The sequence below is a fragment of the Schistocerca americana genome, chromosome X (genome assembly GCF_021461395.2).
Source record: "Schistocerca americana isolate TAMUIC-IGC-003095 chromosome X, iqSchAmer2.1, whole genome shotgun sequence".
NCBI classification, from domain to species: domain Eukaryota; kingdom Metazoa; phylum Arthropoda; class Insecta; order Orthoptera; family Acrididae; genus Schistocerca; species Schistocerca americana.
Window position 1 is genome coordinate 826030625 of NC_060130.1, and position 20961 is coordinate 826051585.

Sequence of the window (20961 nt, forward strand, 5' to 3'; positions counted from 1 at the left end):
AATTTTGACAGTTGTTACAGACCATGATTCACTTTGTTGGTTGACAGGTCTTAAGGATCCAACAGGGCAACTCACCTGGTGGGCACCAAATCTTCAAGAGTATGACATTACCAAAGTGTACATTAGTGGAAGAAAACACCAAGATGCCGACTGTCTCTCAAGAAACCCTGTGCAAGACCATCAAGACTTTGATAAGATAGTGGCTGTCTCGCTGCACTCCAGGATCTCTCTGCTGAGCAGGAGGAGGATGCCAAGATATCTCGAATTATGCTTGCCTTAAATTGGTCAAAGGATGTGAAAGGACAATTTAATGTAGTTAATGGATTACTTTGCAAGAAAAACTTCGATCCATTTGGAAAGAGGTGACTACCAGTGATTCCTAAACACATGTGCTTAGATGTTCTACAGAAATTCCATGACATACCTGATGCCAGACATTTAGAATTTATTAAGACATACAATAGGATCTACAAGAGATTTTTCTGGTTAGGTTTATTTAGAGTGTTTGTCATTATGTGTCGCACTGTCAAGAGTGCCAGAGAAGAACGGCAGTTCCTCAGAAACCACCTGGCTGACTCATACCAATTCCATTAGCCAAAACGCCTTTCCAGCATGTTGGGATTGACCTCCTCGGATGATTTCCAATGTCTGCTAGTGGCAATAGACGGATTATTGTTTGCACTGATTATCTAACACGCTATGCCATTACAAAAGCCATGAAAACAGCCGAAGCATTCGAGGTAGCCAAATTCATAGTGGAAGACATTGTATCAAAATGTGGTGCCCCAAGGATGTTCATTACAGATCGAGGGAAAATTTTTGAATCAAATCTTGTGACAGAGATAAACCGTCAGCGCAACATTACTCATCACATGACGACTGCCTACCATCCGCAAACTAAAGGGCTTACTGAACACCTTGATAAGACCTTGGTCAACATGCTATCAATGTTCATCAGTGTTGAGCAGAGCAACTGGGATGAGGTGCTGCCTTTCGTGATGTTTGCCTACAACACTCCAAACGAGACACCACAGGATTTATGCAATCTTTTCTTGTGCATGGGTGTGACACAACTATGATGATGGACACTGTGTTTCCATTACATCCTGATGATGTGGACGATGACTACATCGACCAGGTGTTAACCAGAGCGGAGGAAGGCAGTTAGCTTGACTCCGCACGCTGCAAGCTCAAGAAAATGATCACTGAAGGTATGACGCGAGCCACCGCCCTGTTGTCTACCAGCCTGGTGACCTCGTCTGGATCTTCACTCCTGTTCGGAAGGTTGGTGTCTCTGAGGAGCTCCTCAGGCGTTACTTTGGACCTTATAAGGTTGTAAAACAGTTCTCTGATGTTACTTATGAAGTTGAAGATTTCGACCCTGACACAAGACGATGAAAGATCAAAGATGCAGTCCACGTTCTTCAAATGAAGCCCTATAAGGATCCCCCAATTCAGGGTAAATTCAAAGCTCCAGCAACAGGCAACAAGAGGAAAGGTGACAAAGAGCGTAGCTCCAAAGGAAGTTCTGAGAAGATCACCACCAGGGCGAACATCAGTCATCGAGAGTCGGAGTATGCAGGATCGATGACTCTTCCCAGACTAGGAGGATGTAACACCGAGACGCTGTTCTCCTACGGAGGGAGCAGTGTCGCAGAGGAAGCTGAGTAGGACAGTAACCATGGTGTAGTGGTTATGATACTAGACTGTTACATGGTGGGTAGTGAGCTCAAAACTCACCCGAACTGTAAAATTTTAATTTCTATATTTGGTTCAATACATTCTAGAAGTATCCACAAATGTCAAGAATCATTGTACTGGAATGCTCTGTAACTGTATATATACCGTATGTGTTCTGGCTGGAGGGAGTTCGCTCTGTGCTCTTGTTTGTGCAGGTGCTAAATAAACCTTTGTTAAGTGAAGTTAGTGTTGATCATTCATCTAATTACACCTTCTTCTATGCGACAATATTATGAAAAGTAAAGTTGGTACTCACCATATAGTGGAGATGCTGAGTTGCAGATGGGCACAACAAAATGACTGTCACAGTATAAGCTATCAGCCAACAAGGCCTTTGTCAAAAATAGATGACAAATACACACACACACACACACACACACACACACACACACACACGTGTTTGTCATCTATTTTTGACAAAGTCCTTTTGGCCAAAAGCTTATATTGTGACTGTCTTTTTGTTGTGCCTATCTGCAACTCAGTATCTCTGCTATATGGTGAGTAGCAACTTCTTTGCTTTTCATAAAAACTTCTAACACATATACAGGGTCCAAAAAACTACACATACAGATCTGTAGTGTATTTAGATGTGAGAGAAATAAACACTCTTTTTACGTGAAAAAAAAACACATGTGCGCAACTGTTCGATTTGAAAAGTTGAGCCAGTACTGTGGCCATCAAGTTCTCTTGATCTCACTCTTATGGATTCCTTTTTGTGGGGAGAGATGAAATGTGAGATGTACGAGACACTGATATGCACTCCAGATGAGCTGGTTACCCATTTGATTGCAGACTTATTTGTGAAACACCTAGTTGTTTTGAACAAGTTAAACAACCACAGATGCCAGTTGTGCATTAATGCAAATGCACAACATTTTCACCAACAGCACTAAAACAATATTCATCATACAGCACTATGGGCACAATCTCTAAACATCACTAGCGTTGAAATCTTCATGAACCCCTAGTGAGGAAAATGTTAACCTATGAAATTTTTGTCACATAAAAGAGTGTTGCTTTTTATTTCTTCTAAACACTCCAAAAGTTTTTATACATAGATTTTTACAACCTGAATATACAACTCTGTATTTGTGTGCATTTAATTTAGCAATATACCAATTTCATAGGTCTGTGAAAAAATTATGTAGCAAAAATGGATTTAAAATTAAGTTGTCCAAATGCTTATGTGGTAGGCAGAGTATGCACTACCTGGAACTTTATGCTGCTGTCAAAAATGAAGTGCTTTGCCGAGATAAGAGATACACTGACAGTGTATTGCACTTCCAAAGATTTTAATGAAGTATAGTGGAATCAAAGTCTGTCTACACTCCTGGAAATGGAAAAAAGAACACCTTGACACCGGTGTGTCAGACCCACCATACTTGCTCCGGACACTGTGAGAGGGCTGTACAAGCAATGATCACACGCACGGCACAGCGGACACACCAGGAAACGTGGTGTTGGCCGTCGAATGGCGCTAGCTGCGCAGCATTTGTGCACCGCCGCCGTCAGTGTCAGCCAGTTTGCCGTGGCATACGGAGCTCCATCGCAGTCTTTAACACTGGTAGCATGCCGCGACAGCATGGACGTCAACCGTATGTGCAGTTGACGGACTTTGAGCGAGGGCGTATAGTGGGCATGCGGGAGGCCGGGTGGACGTACCGCCGAATTGCTCAACACGTGGGGCGTGAGGTCTCCACAGTACATCAATGTTGTCGCCAGTGGTCGGCGGAAGGTGCACGTGCCCGTCGACCTGGGACCGGACCGCAGCAACGCACGGATGCACGCCAAGACCGTAGGATCCTACGCAGTGCCGTAGGGGACCGCACCGCCACTTCCCAGCAAATTAGGGACACTGTTGCTCCTGGGGTATCGGCGAGGACCATTCGCAACCGTCTCCATGAAGCTGGGCTATGGTCCCGCACACCGTTAGGCCGTCTTCCGCTCACGCCCCAACATCGTGCAGCCTGCCTCCAGTGGTGTCGCGACAGGCATGAATGGAGGGACGAATGGAGACGTGTCGTCTTCAGCGTGAGAGTCGCTTCTGCCTTGGTGCCAATGATGGTCGTATGCGTGTTTGGTGCCGTGCAGGTGAGCGCCACAATCAGGACTGCATACGACCGAGGCACACAGGGCCAACACCCGGCATCATGGTGTGGGGAGCGATCTCCTACACTGGCCGTACACCACTGGTGATCGTCGAGGGGACACTGAATAGTGCACGGTACATCCAAACCGTCATCGAACCCATCGTTCTACCATTCCTAGACCGGCAAGGGAACTTGCTGTTCCAACAGGACAATGCACGTCCGCATGTATCCCGTGCCACCCAACGTGCTCTAGAAGGTGTAAGTCAACTACCCTGGCCAGCAAGATCTCCGGATCTGTCCCCCATTGAGCATGTTTGGGACTGGATGAAGCGTCGTCTCACGCGGTCTGCACGTCCAGCACGAACGCTGGTCCAACTGAGGCGCCAGGTGGAAATGGCATGGCAAGCCGTTCCACAGGACTACATCCAGCATCTCTACGATCGTCTCCATGGGAGAACAGCAGCCTGCATTGCTGCGAAAGGTGGATATACACTGTACTAGTGCCGACATTGTGCATGCTCTGTTGCCTGTGTCTATGTACCTGTGGTTCTGTCAGTGTGATCATGTGATGTATCTGACCCCAGGAATGTGTCAATAAAGTTTCCCCTTCCTGGGACAATGAATTCACGGTGTTCTTATTTCAATTTCCAGGAGTGTATATCGGGCATATAGAACATAAGTCAAATTTTTTTTAAAATTTGTGCTGCTTGTGAATATTTAGTGTTGTAGCATTATTAAGTTGTGGATGTTTTAAGTAAATGTTTTTTAATAATGTAGCATTAGCTCAAAATGTATTATCTTGTGAAGAATACAAAAAAAGCAGAACGACTCATCTAGAACTACCATTCTGGAACCATAAAACTGTGCAGTTTCATCTGAAGAAACAAATTTGAACATCAGAAGTTAATAAGGTTACAACAGTACACTGTTTGCTTTTTTTATGGGTCCAATATTTGTCAAAGTGTATATAGATTATAAATATTCCCATACAATGCCTATAGATGGGCGCAAAAGAAATAAACAATTGACATGTTTTCTTCTATATATCCCAGTACAGAGTGCTAACAGGAATTTTCAGTTCCCAAGGCTCATACAGTTTAGGAGAATCTCAAAAGTAAAAAAAAAAAAACTACTGAGTAGTGGCGGCTGTGCACTTTCCTGCCTGATGTTATTTACTGCTTCTTACAAGATTGTTGCATCAGGATACAAACCCTGCTCTGAAATTTGTATGACAATGTTATGTATGTGATAATTGAAACTATATCATAATATTACATTAATGCCTAATAGAGTCATAATTATTATTTTTTATTTTATTACCTGACTTATTTGGTAAATGGCGAGCTTCAGAGGCATTTCAAATAGTGTTGTTTTTTATTTTTATTTATTTATTTTTTTAATAGTATGTAGTAACACAACAGGCCCAATCAACTGACTGTTTATCATGGCACACTACACATTTACATAGAAGCATTCTTGAAAATTTGTCTCCTCAAAGGCACATGGGTTTTGTCACACCACCAGTGTAAGTTACACACATTATTGATACTGTTGTGAGTGGAAGTGGTTTCTTCAGTACACAGTATTAATGAGGTTACTCAGTGATTTTCAATTAATCAGTGACTAAATTCCAGTCGCCTACTTTCATCTCCTTCTTGGAGGTATTGAATCCACTGTAAATGATAAGGATACAGGCCATGCATATGTAATATCCACCATATTCCTGTATGCTGAACACTGATATGTGCAGAAATTCTGTGTGTGCGTGTTGAAGGACTATGATCTACCAACTGAATAATGTTTTCCAGTTCATCAACAGTTTATTTATTTGCATGTTCAGATGAAATACAGTTGCTGGGCACTGCATTAGTCTGGCACAATTTAGTGAAAATGTGAGTGAACCATGTAGAATCTAGTATTCTGCTGTCAGGAAATCGTTTGTCATATTTTCTTCAAGCAGCAGCAGTGATTCCACTACAAAACCCATACACGAATACCATATTGGCATACTCAGAATTTTTAAATCCGTGCAGCATGGTTAAATGATACAGTAGAATTGGCTAACAAATCATAATCACAATAACAATTGACAAAATCTCAAGTAAAACTTCCTAGCTGGAACTTCAAAGCAATAATGGCAATCAATAAATAAACCCATAAGAACTGGAGAAGCAATAAGTGATATAAAAACTTATCTATTTAATCAGCCGTGTCTCTTCAACCATTAAATATTGGACATACAACATGAAATGTCTTATTTGAATTATTCGCATTATCACCTCCTAAAGGAGGCTCCAGTCTTCATCTGGCCATCCTGGTTTAGGTATTCTGTGGTTTCTCTAAATTACTTCAGGCCAGCCAACTGCCTTTCCCATCACTGTCAAACTAGACCTGTAAGTATCTCTGTAAGTGTGCCAACATAGTGACACTTTTCCTCAAAAAGCAAGATTATCTGATCTAAAATAAAGCAGTTTGTTCTGGAGTACATCATCTTAATTAAAACATTTGGTGAAGATGACATTTCATTAGAGATCAAAAAGTTTTATAATATCTGATGGTAGTTGCAAAAGGATGCATTCTTACTCACGCAATACACATTTTTCTGCTCTGCCTGATGCACTGAACATGAACAAATTTATAAACAAAATGTTATTTAATATTGGTCAGAATCAATAAGCCAACAGCATTTGCGTGGAATATTATTTTTTGAATTTTTGAGAATTAAGGACTAAAACGTTTCCTGTGATCCAATGAAATGAAATGATCATATGCCAGTACTGGCCTGGAGACCCTCTCTGGGGTTGTTCGGCTGCCTGGAGCAAGTCTTTCTATTTGACACCATTTCAGTGACTTGCATGTCTTTCTAATGAAGATGAGATAAAAGATTAAGATTACACAAACACATTGTCCCCGAGTAAACAAAACCTCCAACTTTGCCGGGAATTGAACCCAATGCCGTGCAATCTCTAGTGGCTGTGACACTAACCACCAGACCATGAGGTGCAGGCCATGATTCAAAGAGTGGGATTCTTGTGCTTGGCTGTTAAAAGAATTTAGTCATTTCTTATAATTCTTGCCACAAATTTTAAGGCCCTTTGCACATGATTTATATAGGTTAATGAAAGCTCAGTGTGGAATAACAATTCTTGAAACACTGTTATTATATTTCTTAAATTTTCAGTATAATTACTGTGAAGGAATCTCTCAATGGAACATTCTGTTTCACTGGTGATACAGTTCTGTCGCTGCAAGAAGCATGCAATTGAGACCATAATGTTTCAGGTTCCCTGATAATATCTTATAAGATGTACAAACACAGGCCTAGAAGTTAAATTTTGTTTCTTCACTGCACTCAAAATGTAATGACAATTTTTCTACTTGCTGGACATTACAGGATTTGAAAATATCAGTGGGCTACACTATGTCATCAAAAGTGTCTGGACACCTAGCTCAAAATGACTTACAAGCTCATGGCGCCCGCCATCAGTAATGCTGGGATTCAATATAGTGTTGGCCCACCCTTAGACTTCATGACAGCTTCCACTCTTGCAGGCAGACATTCAATCAGGTGCTGGAAGGCTTCTTGGGGAACGGCAGCCCATCCTTCATGGAGTGCAGCACTGAGGAGAGGTATCGATGTTGGTCCGTGAGGCCTGGCACAAAGTTGGCTTTCGAAAACATCCCAAAAGTGTTCTACAGAATTCAGGTGAGGATCCTGTGCAGGCCAGTCCATTACAGGTGTGTGTGTGTGTGTGTGTGTGTGTGTGTGTGTGTGTGTGTGTGTGTGTGTGTGCGTGCGTTTAGCGTTTATAAATACAATACACGACTGTTTTTGAAAAGGTGTTCTGTGACAGGATCCATGAGTAGCTTGCAACTAATACACTATGTGATCAAAAGTATCCGGACACCCCCAAAAGCCAGCTGGTGTGGCCGTGCGGTTCTAGGCGCTTCAGTCTGGAACCGCGTGACCACTACGGTCGCAGGTTCGAATCCTGCCTCGTGCATGGACGTGTGTGATGTCCTTAGGTTAGTTAGGTTTAAGTAGTTCTAAGCTCTAGGGGACTGATGACCACAGATGTTAAGTCCCATAGTGCTCAGAGCCATTTGAACCATTTGAACACCCCCAAAAACATATGTTTTTCATATTAGGTGCATTGTGCTGCCACCAACTGCCAGGTACTCCATATCAGTGACCGCAGTAGTCATTAGAAATTGTGAGAGAGCAGAATGGGGCTCTCCGCGGATCTCACGGACGTCAAATGTGGTCAGGTGATTGGGTGTCAATTGTGTCATACATCTGTACATGAGATTTCCACACTCCTAAACATCACTAAGACCACTGTTTCTGATGTGATAGTGCAGTGGAAACGTGAAGGGGCACGTACAGCACAAAAGCGTACAGGCCGACCTCGTCTGTTGACTGACAGAGACTGCCGACAGTTGAAGAGGGTCGTGATGTGTAATAGGCAGACATCTATCCAGACCATCACCCAGGAATTCCAAACTGCATCAGGCTGCACAGCAAGTACTATGACAGTTAGGTGGAAGGTGAGACAACTTTGCTTTCATGGTCGAGCAGCTGCTCATAAGCCACACATCACACCGGTAAATGCCAAACAATGCCTCGCTTGATGTAAGGAGCGTAAACATTGGACAATTGGACAGTGGAAAAATGTTGTGTGGAGTGACGAATCATGGTACACAATGTGGCAATCCAATGGCAGGGTATGGGTATTGCGAGTGCCAGCATGTGTAGTGCCAACAGTAAAATTCAGAGGCAGTGGTGTTATGGTGTGGTTATGCTTGTCATGGAGGGGGCTTTCAGCCCTTTTTGTTTTGCATGACACTACCACAGCACAGGCCTACATTGAAGTTTTAAGCACCTTCTTGCTTCCCACTGTTGAAGAGTAATTTGGGGATGGTGACTGCATCTTTCAACACGACCGAGCACCTGTTCATAGTGCACGGCCTATGACGGAGTGGTTAGAAGACAATAGTGGGTGTGCGTGACACAGCTTAACTTTTGCTATGTACTAAGTGCTTCTCCTCTCTATTTTATTGATATGTGAGGTGTTGGTGAAAAATAACAAGAGATTAATGTTTTCAGTTAATTGTGACTGTATGATATTTGTGACATTTCAGCTTCCTTGAAGGCCATGAATTTTTAACGATATTCAGTATTATCTGGGACTGTCATATATGAATTTCTTGTTTATAGTATTAACTGATTATGAAGATTGCTGACAGCTGGAAAACTGTTTTAATTGTTTATGGCTTCACTCTTTTCATGTGCCTTCTTCTAAGTTTTTGTATCCTTACATATGATAAGTACTGGAAATTTAATTTGAAAAAGCAAATGTAAAAAGAATTCATATTGGTATTTTAACTACAATGAAGTACTTATGAAACACTTCTCTATTTTGTGACATTAATTAATTTGATGCTATTTATTTTTCTTGGTATATTTAAGCTTAATCTCTTATTCTCTTCCTAATGGCTTCCATTAATATAATTACTTCCAGTTGGTTGATTGGCTGGTTGATCAGCTGTTTGAGCATTCAGTATTCACATTTTCAGCACCTTTCCTTTAGTGTAAAATTTACAATATCTTTGTTTTTACTACACTTGAAGCAAGTCACAAGACAAAATTCTACTCAATTGATAATGCAATAAAAATGTAACAGTATTTAAAATTGTTTCTGATGTACATGTGGATCACTGCCCATCAACCAAATAAAGATATAAGGCATAATTAAATACACATATGCTTGTGGCTTATTGATCATGCAACATCAGGGATGAACCAGACCTTCTGCAGCACAATGAAATCTCCTACTTAATAGCTTAGGGAGGAGTTATGATAATACACAAAAGCTTAAAATGTCATTTCACACTCATCCTGCAGTGGCACAGAAGTTCTCATTTATGCCAAGGTGTGCTCTACTACCAGCATATAAGTAAAACTGGTTAAAATATGTTTCACTGAAATTAGTACATCACAAGTTTAACCAACATAGACAATCATGAATATGCAAGTATGTTAAAACAACTTCATCTCTTTATATTGCTGGATGGAGACAGCTGTTTGTATTGATGCCGACTTCAAATTTCACAGCTTATTATCAGTTGTAAGCAATAAGTGTTTTCCCATTGGCTCATGAACATATAATTCGACAACACAGTAATGGTATGCAGGGGGATGGCACACTATATTTTGGTCAGCTCCCCAAAAGTTTCCTTATTCATTCCATCTATTTTACTTCTCTCGACTCCAACACGGGAGGTATGCAGCAAAATGTCACTACCTTATCTTGCTACTGCAACTGATAAAGAGTATCCCAAATGCTCCAGAGCCTCTTTTGCTGCAGATATTCCAAGGCTGCAGGACATCATGACATTCAGCATAAAAAATAGCATATTCAGGAGATGTGATCAGTGAATACAATTGTACATCACACACAGTTCACCTGCTTTGACTCGCTTTTGTGTCTCCAATTTCAAAATCATAGCTTTATTTCATAATCTCACAAAATTTGAATTTCAAACTACGATTTGAAGTACAGAGCTTACTCTACTGCTTTACATTGAAAAACCTTCTAGTCCTTTCTAAAAGTCAGGGCAGAGGCCTACTCTTACACTGAGGTAAAATATTTATGTCTGCTAAATTGCATTAGGTGCTGTTTCATTAGAAAATGAAATGGTCTGGTGGGGTTAGGGAGTCATGCATATAAGTATTCAATACACAGATGGGCAACTGATGTTATTGGACAATGGAGTGATGTCCGTACTTGCATGTATTATCAGGAGCTGCTGGAAAATGGATAATGCTTTTTTCCCCAGCTTCAGCATATATGCCATGTATGAAGCTTGTTCTGTAAAACCAAGCAGTCAACCTAATGCCCTAATGATAGACTGCACATCTTAATATACGAAGTTCACACAAATCCATGTATAGTACATCAATAATTATGGCAGAACAGAATGAAGCTTCTATAAAACTGTTGCCACTCCCCCCCCCCCCCCTTTTGCCTCCCCCCATCACTAAATTTTGACACTAAGCATTTCAGTGTGTGAAGTGGATTCACCGATCTTGCTTTAAGGTATCTCAAATGTGGCAGCCAATACGCCTGTTGTCTGGGATAAGACACAGGAACTCACCAAATTCTTAAAAGATAGAGGAGTCCCCTTATCGGCAAATCAGGTATGGAAAAAAGCATTGTGTGAATGATTAAAATAGATGTCCACAAGTCAGTCTGCAGAAAACTTGAACCCAGTATTCTTCACCCATTTCTCCAACTTTTTGAGCATCAGTTGAAGCTGATGACATGTGGCTGAATCACTGAAGAACAAAGAGAAAAATAAAGAAATTGCTCACTTGCAAAGAACACTCAACAGGACTTTACATCCAAATGATATACTATTAAAAGGTTAACACTTCTAATTCTTCCTTGGGGAGACACCATTCTTTTGAATAAAGTGATAAAGTGCTTCTTTGTATATAAAATGTGAATTATTAGGAAAAATGCTACGTTCTCTCACGATAGTCTGAACTTATCAATTTGCAGTGCCATCTGCCTGTCTCTGATTGCACAGTGACATTTGCAGTTCCACTAGCTTACAGGCTCCCTGCTTTCCTTTCTCGAGGCCTTTAGGATAGATGTACCAGCAGTGGTGTGATGTAGTTCACCCACTCCTGGATGGTGCCTTCGTGTACAAATATCACTAGATGGATGTACAGTGTTCAGCTTCCTCTGCTGACCAATTTTGTAAGATTCCTTTTAGGACAGCTCTTTCCACAAGGTGTAACCAGATTGGGAATTATTTCCCCGAATCTAAATTGGTACTAGCTTCCCAGCAATCAGTGCCTGCAAGAGCAGGCAAGTGAACTGAAAGACAGCAATAGCTGAAAGGGTCCTGTTACTGAGCCAATGACCATGTTGCCAAGCTGAAGTGTGCCATTTGGCCTAGGCAGAGTGATGTTCTCAAATTCTTGGCACGTGGAGCAAGCATAGTGGGAGGGGTCAGGGGGAGGGGGGGGGGGGGGGCAAACAGTATGTTGGGTATTAAAATCCTCAAGGAGAAGAAACTCCCAAGGAAGTACCTCAATGTTCTATAAATGAAACAGTAAAAAGCCATCTCTCTGGCATTTGAAACACCTCATTAAATTTGGTATGCATTATTGAACCTCAAAAGGCATATATGTATTTAGATATATATCATCTTTGTGTATTCCCATAATGGACGTATGTTGTTTTAAGACGAATGCTGCTGTTTTCTCCAAAACACCAGTTACTTCCTTTTCCCTCCTCACAACTACTCTTCTTGTGACTCTTTCACATCTACATTGTGATATCACAACACTCTTATAGAACTTGAAAGTTCTGAGCAGTTATAAAACAATGAAAGTGTCACTAGCTTTATTTATTTTTAATGTTGTAGTCTTTATCAGAAGAATGTCACTACCCACTCTTTTCACATCTTTCAGCATACCTGCTATTACTTCATCACTGCTTCTCTCTTCACATCCACTTTCTACCTAAAGCCTATTTTGTATTAAAAGATGAATTTTATTTTGGAACTTCAACATGTTAGTACAACTGAGAAAGAACAGGCAGACCTGTAGAACCATGAAAAGATCACCCAAAGAAAATTTATAATGCCAGGATATATGCAGAGTGATAAATCAAAAAATGAATATCTGTGTTATGGTAAGTGTCAGTGCAGTACCTGAACTTTTACTGAATAACAGTATTCAGATAAATATGCTGTTGTATAAAAAATAGCACACATACCTTGCTTCTCCAAATTCCAGGACGTTTGTTATGATACAATTTTGCATACATATAAAGATCTGCAGAGCTTTCAAATTTAAGTTGTTTGAACATAGTCATCAAGCAACAGAAGGTAGCAGCCTCTGTTCCTCCATACCTGAGAGAAACCAGAAACAATATATTATTTTATTTCTTTGGAGCATAGTCATCTATTTTTACATATTTTAAAATGATTTAAATATTACATTACAATTTCTACCCAGGCATATTTTACATCTTGATTTGTATTGTTGACTAATAAACTTTTTGCCTATCTTCATCAATTTTTAATTGTTTAATTTCCTTTTTTCTTATTTGGAATTTCAAATGGCATTTAATTTTTATGTCAGTTTTGAGACACCACAGACACAAAGTACGCTAAAGAACTGCGGAAAAGGTGAAATTACAGTATTCTATTACACTAAACAAAACAAGTAACAGAGAGACACTGCCTCAAAAAAACTGGTTATATTACAACATAAAAGGAGATTTCTCTACTACACCACCGAAATTCTTGAGTAATGAAGCACAGTGTTATAATGGTTGCATACCTGTCTACAATAACAACAGGTCCATTCTGAAATCGCAAATGCAGTTCCTGTACCAGCATGATCAGTTGAAAAACTGTACTGACTGGACTGCAGTTGTGAGGCCAATTTGGACACTGAATAATTCGTGTTGTAAGTTCATAGTCATCTTGGAGTGACTGTAGTACAACATTCATTGTCATACAGGTCTCATTTTCTGCAGTGTCCACATACTTCACTTTGAAATTTTCACAATCAATTTCTTCATTTTCTATAGGCCAGAAAATTCCAAAGTCCTAGAACCAACACAGATGGAGGAAGAAACAGTTAATAACACTCATTCTCACTACTGCAGGGAAAAAATATACAGTTTTTAAAATGTTGCATTTACTTTTAGTCACAGTGCTTGAGAAGATTAAATATTGTGAAATTACTGAAATGCATTAACACTAGAGTAAGTTTTTTCTGATAGAAATACACATCATAAAATGTTCATCAACATCCTACTTTGGAATAGTTTCATCTCTTTTTTGATAGCCTTTCCAACTAAATCATCTTTTATCTTCATTACTTTTCACCCACACTTACATTTGCTCTTCAAAAGCTATGTTCCAGTGGTTGGAGGAGGACAAATAACACAGCAAAATTATTTTTATACCTTTCTTCTCATTTACAGATAGTATGAGTAAATGATTGTCAGTATGCATCGGTAAAAAACTAAATTTCTTTAAATTTATTCTTATAGTACAGGTAAGTTTTGGAAATACCTAGCACAAACTATTTCTGAAAGAGATTCATCATCTTCCACAAATTTTATATGGAATCTAACTGGTATCCCATCAGGTCTAGTGGTCTTTCTTCTATTGGTTATCTTCCATCATTTTTAGTTGCATTCAGCACTTATTTCTCTATTATTTTTGCATCCCTTTGCTGAAAGGAGGTACAAGCTGTGGTATGATGCTCTTGGGTGAAGCAATCTGAGAAGATACACTTACTGAACTATAGACAATAAAATCATTGTAACTTCTGAACAGTTTGATGATGATGATGATGATATTTGGTGTGTGGGGCACTCAACTGCACAGTTACCAGTGCTCATAGATATTCCCAACCTTTGCACAGCCCAATCTCGCCACTTCCATGAATGATGATGAAATGATGAGGACAACACAAACACCCAGTCACCTTGAGGCAAGTGAAAATCCCTGACCCTGCCAGGAATCGAACCTGGGAACCCCTGCTCGGGAAGCAAGAATGTGACAGCGAGACCACGAGCTGTGGACCTGAACAGTTTGCAATAGGATGTTCAAACTGCACGTTTGGCTGCAGAGCATGACGGGAATTAGTATGGTTTGGTTTAGTGACAAAGCCCACTTTCTTTTGGATGGGTTTGACAAATAAGAAAATTGGCGCAACTGGTATATCTGGGGGACTGAGAATCCACATTTCATGATCAAAAAGTCTCTTCACCCTCAATGGGAAACTGTGTGGTGTGCAATGTCCAGTCATGGAAAAATCAGTGCGATATTTCTTGACAACACGGTGACTACCAAACGGTATGTGAAGGTTTTGAAAGATGACTTCATACTCTTTGTCCAAAGTGACCCTGATTTTAACAAGATGTGGTTCATGCAAGATGGAGCTTGACCCCATCAATTCAGAAGAATATCTGATGTCCTGGAGGAGCACTTTGAGATCTGCATTCTGGGGTACCCAGAGGCCACTAGCATGGGCCTTGATTAGCCACCTTTTTCTCCGGATCTGAATACATGTGACTACTTTTTTGGGGGCTGTATTAAAGACAAGGTGTACAAAAATATTCCCTAAACCATTTCTGAGCTGAAACCAGCCATTCAAGAGGTCATTGACAGCATCGATGTTCTGACACTTCAGCGGGTCATGCAGAATTTCGCTATTTGTCTGCACCACATCATCGCCAGTGGTGGCAAATATATCGAACATTTCATAACCTAAATCCGAATATCTGTAGTGATGTAAACATGTTGAATAAAGTGTTTGAATGCCATTGTTTGTAACTAATTTATGTTTATTTCATATAGTTCAATAACTGTCACCCTATAATATAATCTCTAAGTATCTTCGCAAGTCACTTATGTATGAAATCGAGAGTTGGCATTAGCTCTGACTGCTGAGTAGACAGTTCTCTCCATTTGCATTCTTTTTAAGCGGAGGTATCTACAGGGTCTGTTCCAAAAGATCCAAGAATAATTTTCTTAAAGAGATTTATTGCCTTTTAACAAAAAAACTTAAAATCTTTAAAGTTTATTTCTTCTGCATCTGCAGATCACTGATACTTCACCTAGTTTACCTAGGATTCCGGTAAATCATCATAGGGAAGTACCTTAAGGCGGTGCACTGAAGTCTCTTTTCTCCCCTCCAATGACCCATGATGTTGTCCATTCAAGCTTCTCTTTATCCTTAGAAACAGAAAGAAGTCTCGTGATGCCAGGTCAGGGCTGTATGCCATTCCTGGCATGAAAATCTTGCATGACAAGAACTGTGTGCCTCGGAGCATTGTCATAGAAGCAGTTACTCCCGTAAAATATCTAGAAGTATGTTACGGAATGATTTAAAGTGGAGCAGCCATATAAAATTAATTGTAGGTAAGGCAGATACTAGAATGAGATCCATTAGAAGAATGCTCAGGAGATGTAGTCCATCAACAAAGGGATTAACTTACAAAGTCCTCATTTGGTCAATACTTGAATATTGCTCAGTTGTCTGGGATCTGTACCAGATATGATTTATGGTGGAAATAGAGAAGATGCAAAGAAGAGTAGCATGTTTCATTACAGGTTCATTTAGTAACCACTAAAGTGACACACAGATTCTCAGCCAACTCCAACAGCAGACATTGCGAGGGAGGTGTTCTGTGTCATAGTGTGGATTACTGCTAAAGTTCCAAGAGCGCACATTCCTAGAAGAGTCATCCAGTATACAGGGTGAACATTAATAAAACGAATAAACTGCAGGGACAGACTTATGATTGAAAATGGAGGAAAAAAGGTCCTATGAACACGTGTCTGGAAATGCATCATTTCCACAGTAGATGGCGCTGACAGATGGAAGCTCCTCTGACCACATGCCATGTGTTCCTTGTGTGTTGCAGACTGTTTGATTGACACAGTGCACTATAAGCTGCAAAATGGTCTGGTATTCATGTCAGTAACAAGCTAAGATGGTGATTGTGCATGGCCGTGCAGATCGAAACACGGCTATACCACAACAAGTACACTCACAGATATCAACCATGTCACACAACATTTCAAGCCCTTTTTGGGAATATGTGTCATCATGAGTCCTTCCAGACAGATGAATGTGCAGGGAGGTGGCAGACTGTGTGTACACCAGATTTGGAGGACTGGGTTCTACAGGATATTCAGAAGAATGCTAGTACAAACTCCACGCAAGTGGCCTGCCAACATAGTGTCAGCCTAATTACAACTACATATATCCTGCATGACAACTACTACTATCCCTATCATCTGCAAAGAGTGTAAGGATTATCAGGAGTGGGTTTCCCTCTACGGGAAGGACTTTTTCGATAGTTTGTTCACCAGATCATCACAATTATGGGCTTTGTGTCATCAGTCCTCTTTACCGACAAAGCAACCTTTACCAGAACTGGCATAATTGTGATCTGTGGGCTACAGACACAGCACATGATCAGAGAAACTTTCAACTGACAGTGCCTTCTACTCTAGCAATGATGCATTTCTGGACACATGTTCATTGGACCTTTTTCCCTTCATTTCCAGCCAGGAATCCATCCCTGAAGTTTGTCAGTTTTATTAATGTTCACCCTGTATTGTTTCATCATGTGTATCTCTCACAAAAAGACCATGAGAATAAAATTAGAGAGATTCCAATCCACACAGAGGCTTACCAGCAATCATTCTTCTTGTGAACCATTCATGACCAGGACAGGAAAAGGGGGGAGTGAGACTGATACATAAAGCACTCCCTACTACACACTGTTAAGTGGCTTGCAGATTATAGAAGTAACTGGATAGATAAAGTAAAGAGAGCTGTGCCACATAGTTCCTGACCACTATGCTATGTACCAAATCCCCTATGTCAAATCTCAAATCTCTCTGCAGTTTTGCAAGAAACGGAGTATGCCACTTAAAATGCTAATTTATTTGTCGGATTGAGAACGAAACACTGATGATCTTTGGTACTAAACTGCCATCAGGTTTTGTCATTCACTCCTCCAATCTCAGCGTCCTTAACACCACAGAAATGACATTTTCTTCTGTGTTCACAATGTCATGATTTCATCACTTATCTGCATCCCTCATTCTACATCAGTGTTCCCTTTGTTTCTACATGGAGAACTGTTTTTGAGTAATTTTACTTTGCACTGTTGCTAGTTGTCGGTTTTTTCCTTGCTGAATAAAGTAGCCATTTGATGTAGTTTGGTGGAATTTCAGATGGTTTCTCTTTTAGTATTTTTCAAGGTCTATCAATTATTACACTTTTGTGTGAACATTGTCAAAGTTTTTGGATTCACTCAGATTGGCATCTGCCCAGTTTCTTCAGAATCTAAATACCTGTTTGCATAGCTATTAACAGTAGAGAATTGATTAATACTGTGCAGTAAAGAAATTATTCCCGTTATATTATCATATGACATATAAATCAAAGCTAGAAACTATCATACTTCCAACAAACATTAAATTGTCCATACCTGTTCATTTGACATGTAACAAAGGGAAGGTAGCTTTGTATGCCATATAAGTGAAGGTGAAAAGGAGTTAAATTTCAAATCAATTTTGTGCATACAGTGAGCTTATTTCTGCTTCTGGTATTGCAGACTCTCTGTATGGCTAACATTACCTTTCATATTCCTTGTATTTGAATAAGCCTGGGAAGGGACAAAGGAAGGAATGAGGGATGAAGAAAAGAAAAAATAGTTACAATTTAATGTAATCAGCCTGAAGATTGTAAGATGACTTAGCTGGATGTTAATATATAAGTGAAATTAAAAAAAAAAATTGATCCCTAATCAGTTACTTTTATTTCCACATTGCTAAAAAATTTGCAAAATTCTGCTACACATTTACAACTTGGAGGTCAGTAATTACAGTGTTACATGTCACATGGCATTGTTTCACCACAAGCCAGTTACTCTTTGAAGATATTCACTGCATTCATCAATGTACTATTACAAAATTTTGGTTTCATTTGAGCACATTTCACAGACAAATATATACTAAATAATTGTTTACTGGAAGCTTACTAAGTTGCATTGCTCTGCAGAAGTAGTATAATAAGAGAAAACATTCATGAACCTCACAATACATGCAAATCTGCCTCTAATATTGTGAATGTACTTTACTGGATTACTCAGAAACTAAGTTCAGTTTATTTTATTTTTTATTTTTACCTGTCCATCTATATAAGACAACATTACAATAGTTTGTGCATTGTGATCCCAAACCATCTGCCAGAAGTCATGAACTGTATGTGGCATTGGATGCTGAGTAATGATAAATTCATGCAGTTTATGAAAACCTGAAAAGAAATTGCATGTTCAGATAATTATAGGTTTTCCATTAACAATCTCTTACAATTTTTTAAAGTATACTACAAAATAATAGCAAATAATTATAACATTGTTGGAAAATAAATTAATACTTTCAGTGCAGTAAGAAATATTCAACATCTGTGGAGTAACTTTCATTGTAGGTTACATCTCATTCCTGTTGCAGCTTCCAAACAAACAACTTTATATCATAGCTGAACAAAAGTTTCATGGCATTATTGATTACAACACAGTTACACAGTGATCAATTAAATCAAGCATCAATGGGAAGAAAACTGAAAGATAAGAAAGGCTTGAAGATAGATACAGAGAAATTCAACTCAATAAGTCAATAGGAAAGGATAGGATGATGATGATGATGATGATGATACTGATGTTAATTCATTGATAAATTTTCAAAATGGAAAAAAGTGGGGAAAACATTATGCAACTTCTACAGTCTTACCCTGAATCCATGTAGCATTAATGTAATCACTGCCATCGACGCCTGGTTTTGGTGTCAGGTGTACTCTTGAACTTTCAATTGGTAAAATACAGCTTCTGTTTTTAAAATGGTTGCATGGTTTATTTGCAGAAACTAAGTTGAAATCTTTGGGTTGAAAGGATGTGATAAGCTGTAAAAAATTAACAATGTATGATGGTAAAGTCAATGTGCTACAGTTACAATAACCATTATCTTAAAATTTTTTAATATTATGACTGAAAGCTATGCCAGTTGGTAGCATAGAAAAAAATAAGGAAGGAATTTAAGTAAAAACACATACAGGAGTACATAAAAATAATTAATTTACAGCAGCTTCAGGGTAAGCTCTCTTCTACAGGGTAAGCACTCCTGGTTCAATAACGAATGCAGAGAAATGGATACACAAAAGTTAATAAAGATACATGTCTTTGCAATGGAAAATACATCATTATTTGTGAAATTAGTGCTAACTTCTGGTTAGGTGAAACAAGCTACCACTGTTTGAGTACACCATTTGCATTCAATTAATGGGAGCAGTGGAATAAAATACCAAGGGTACAAATTCAGAGTAATTTATGGCAGGAAAACCACATAAAACTTGTTGCAAGAAGAAGAATCAAACAGAAATGAAATTCTATCACAAAGTAGATATCTTACAAAACTTTGTTTGACGAATTCTTCAGTGTCGTATTTCAGCTTGTGACCCTTCCCATGAAGAAATTAATGTAGAAAAACTAAAAATTCAAAGAACAACTCTGTATTTAATCAGAAGTTCATTTAGTCAGGATAAGGGCATCACAGATCCATTCAATCATCACCTGTGGTAGTGAAGTTACCAAAAATGTTAATTTTTCCTACGAGTCTCTCACTAAGTAGCCATTATAGTAAAATCAGACATTCAAGTTAATTCACAGTTTGTGAATTGTTGTTCTTCTCACATACAGTTTGTGAATGGAAGAAGAGAGATGAAAATAATAATGATATATAATGTGCTTCCGCCACTAACCATAAGGTGAGCTGCAGAATATACAATGATGAGCCAAAACATTATGGCAACTTACTTAAAAGCATGTTGATCTACTTCTAGAATGCAATTCAGCAGTGATTCTGAATGCCATGGATTTTACAAGTATTTGATAGGTTTCCAGAGGTCGGTGGCAGCAGGTGCCTATGCACAGGTCATACACTTCCCATAATTTACAGACGGTTGGTTTGTGGGTGCTGAATTGGCACCCGGTATCATCCCAGTTGAGTTTCATCAGATTCAAATAAGCCAAATTTCATGGCCAAGACATCAATGTGAGTTAACTAACATACTCCTCAAACTATTGCAGCACAATTCTAGCCTTGTGACATGGACAGTTATCCTGCTGGGAGATGCCATCACTGTTGAGGAAGGCATCAAGCATAAGGGGTTACAGGTGCTCCCTAATAATATTCACATAGCCCACAGCTGTCATGGAGCTTTCAATTACTATTGCAGGTCCCATGGAGGTCCAGGTGAATGTCCCCATAACATAATACTGCTCCCACTGGCCTGCGGCCGTGTTGCACTGTATGTTTCAAGTGGCCGGTTGCCTGGATGATAAGGTATCTGGTCATGACCACTGAGCTGGTTTAACAATAAATGGGAGTCATCTGACCAGCTGACATGATTCCATTGATCCATGGTCCAATCTCAATGAGACTGTGCCCACCGTAATCATAATTTATGATGATGTCAGATCAACATGGGAACTCATAGGGATTCTCTGCTGCAGAA

The 20961-nt window shown here is 39.5% G+C and overlaps 1 protein-coding gene across 3 annotated transcripts in view; it reads right to left on the reverse strand.

The window, feature by feature from the left end:
• Positions 1 to 20961, reverse strand: part of LOC124555084 (tyrosine-protein phosphatase 99A) — a 490245-nt gene that overhangs the window by 13804 nt on the left and 455480 nt on the right. For all 3 annotated transcript variants that reach the window (XM_047128877.1, XM_047128878.1, XM_047128879.1), the window contains 4 exons: positions 19182 to 19350; positions 18578 to 18705; positions 13192 to 13463; positions 12623 to 12758 (listed from right to left, as the gene is read on the reverse strand). In XM_047128877.1, coding sequence (XP_046984833.1) covers positions 12623 to 12758; positions 13192 to 13463; positions 18578 to 18705; positions 19182 to 19350 — 705 coding nt within the window. The remainder of the gene's footprint in view (positions 1 to 12622; positions 12759 to 13191; positions 13464 to 18577; positions 18706 to 19181; positions 19351 to 20961) is intronic.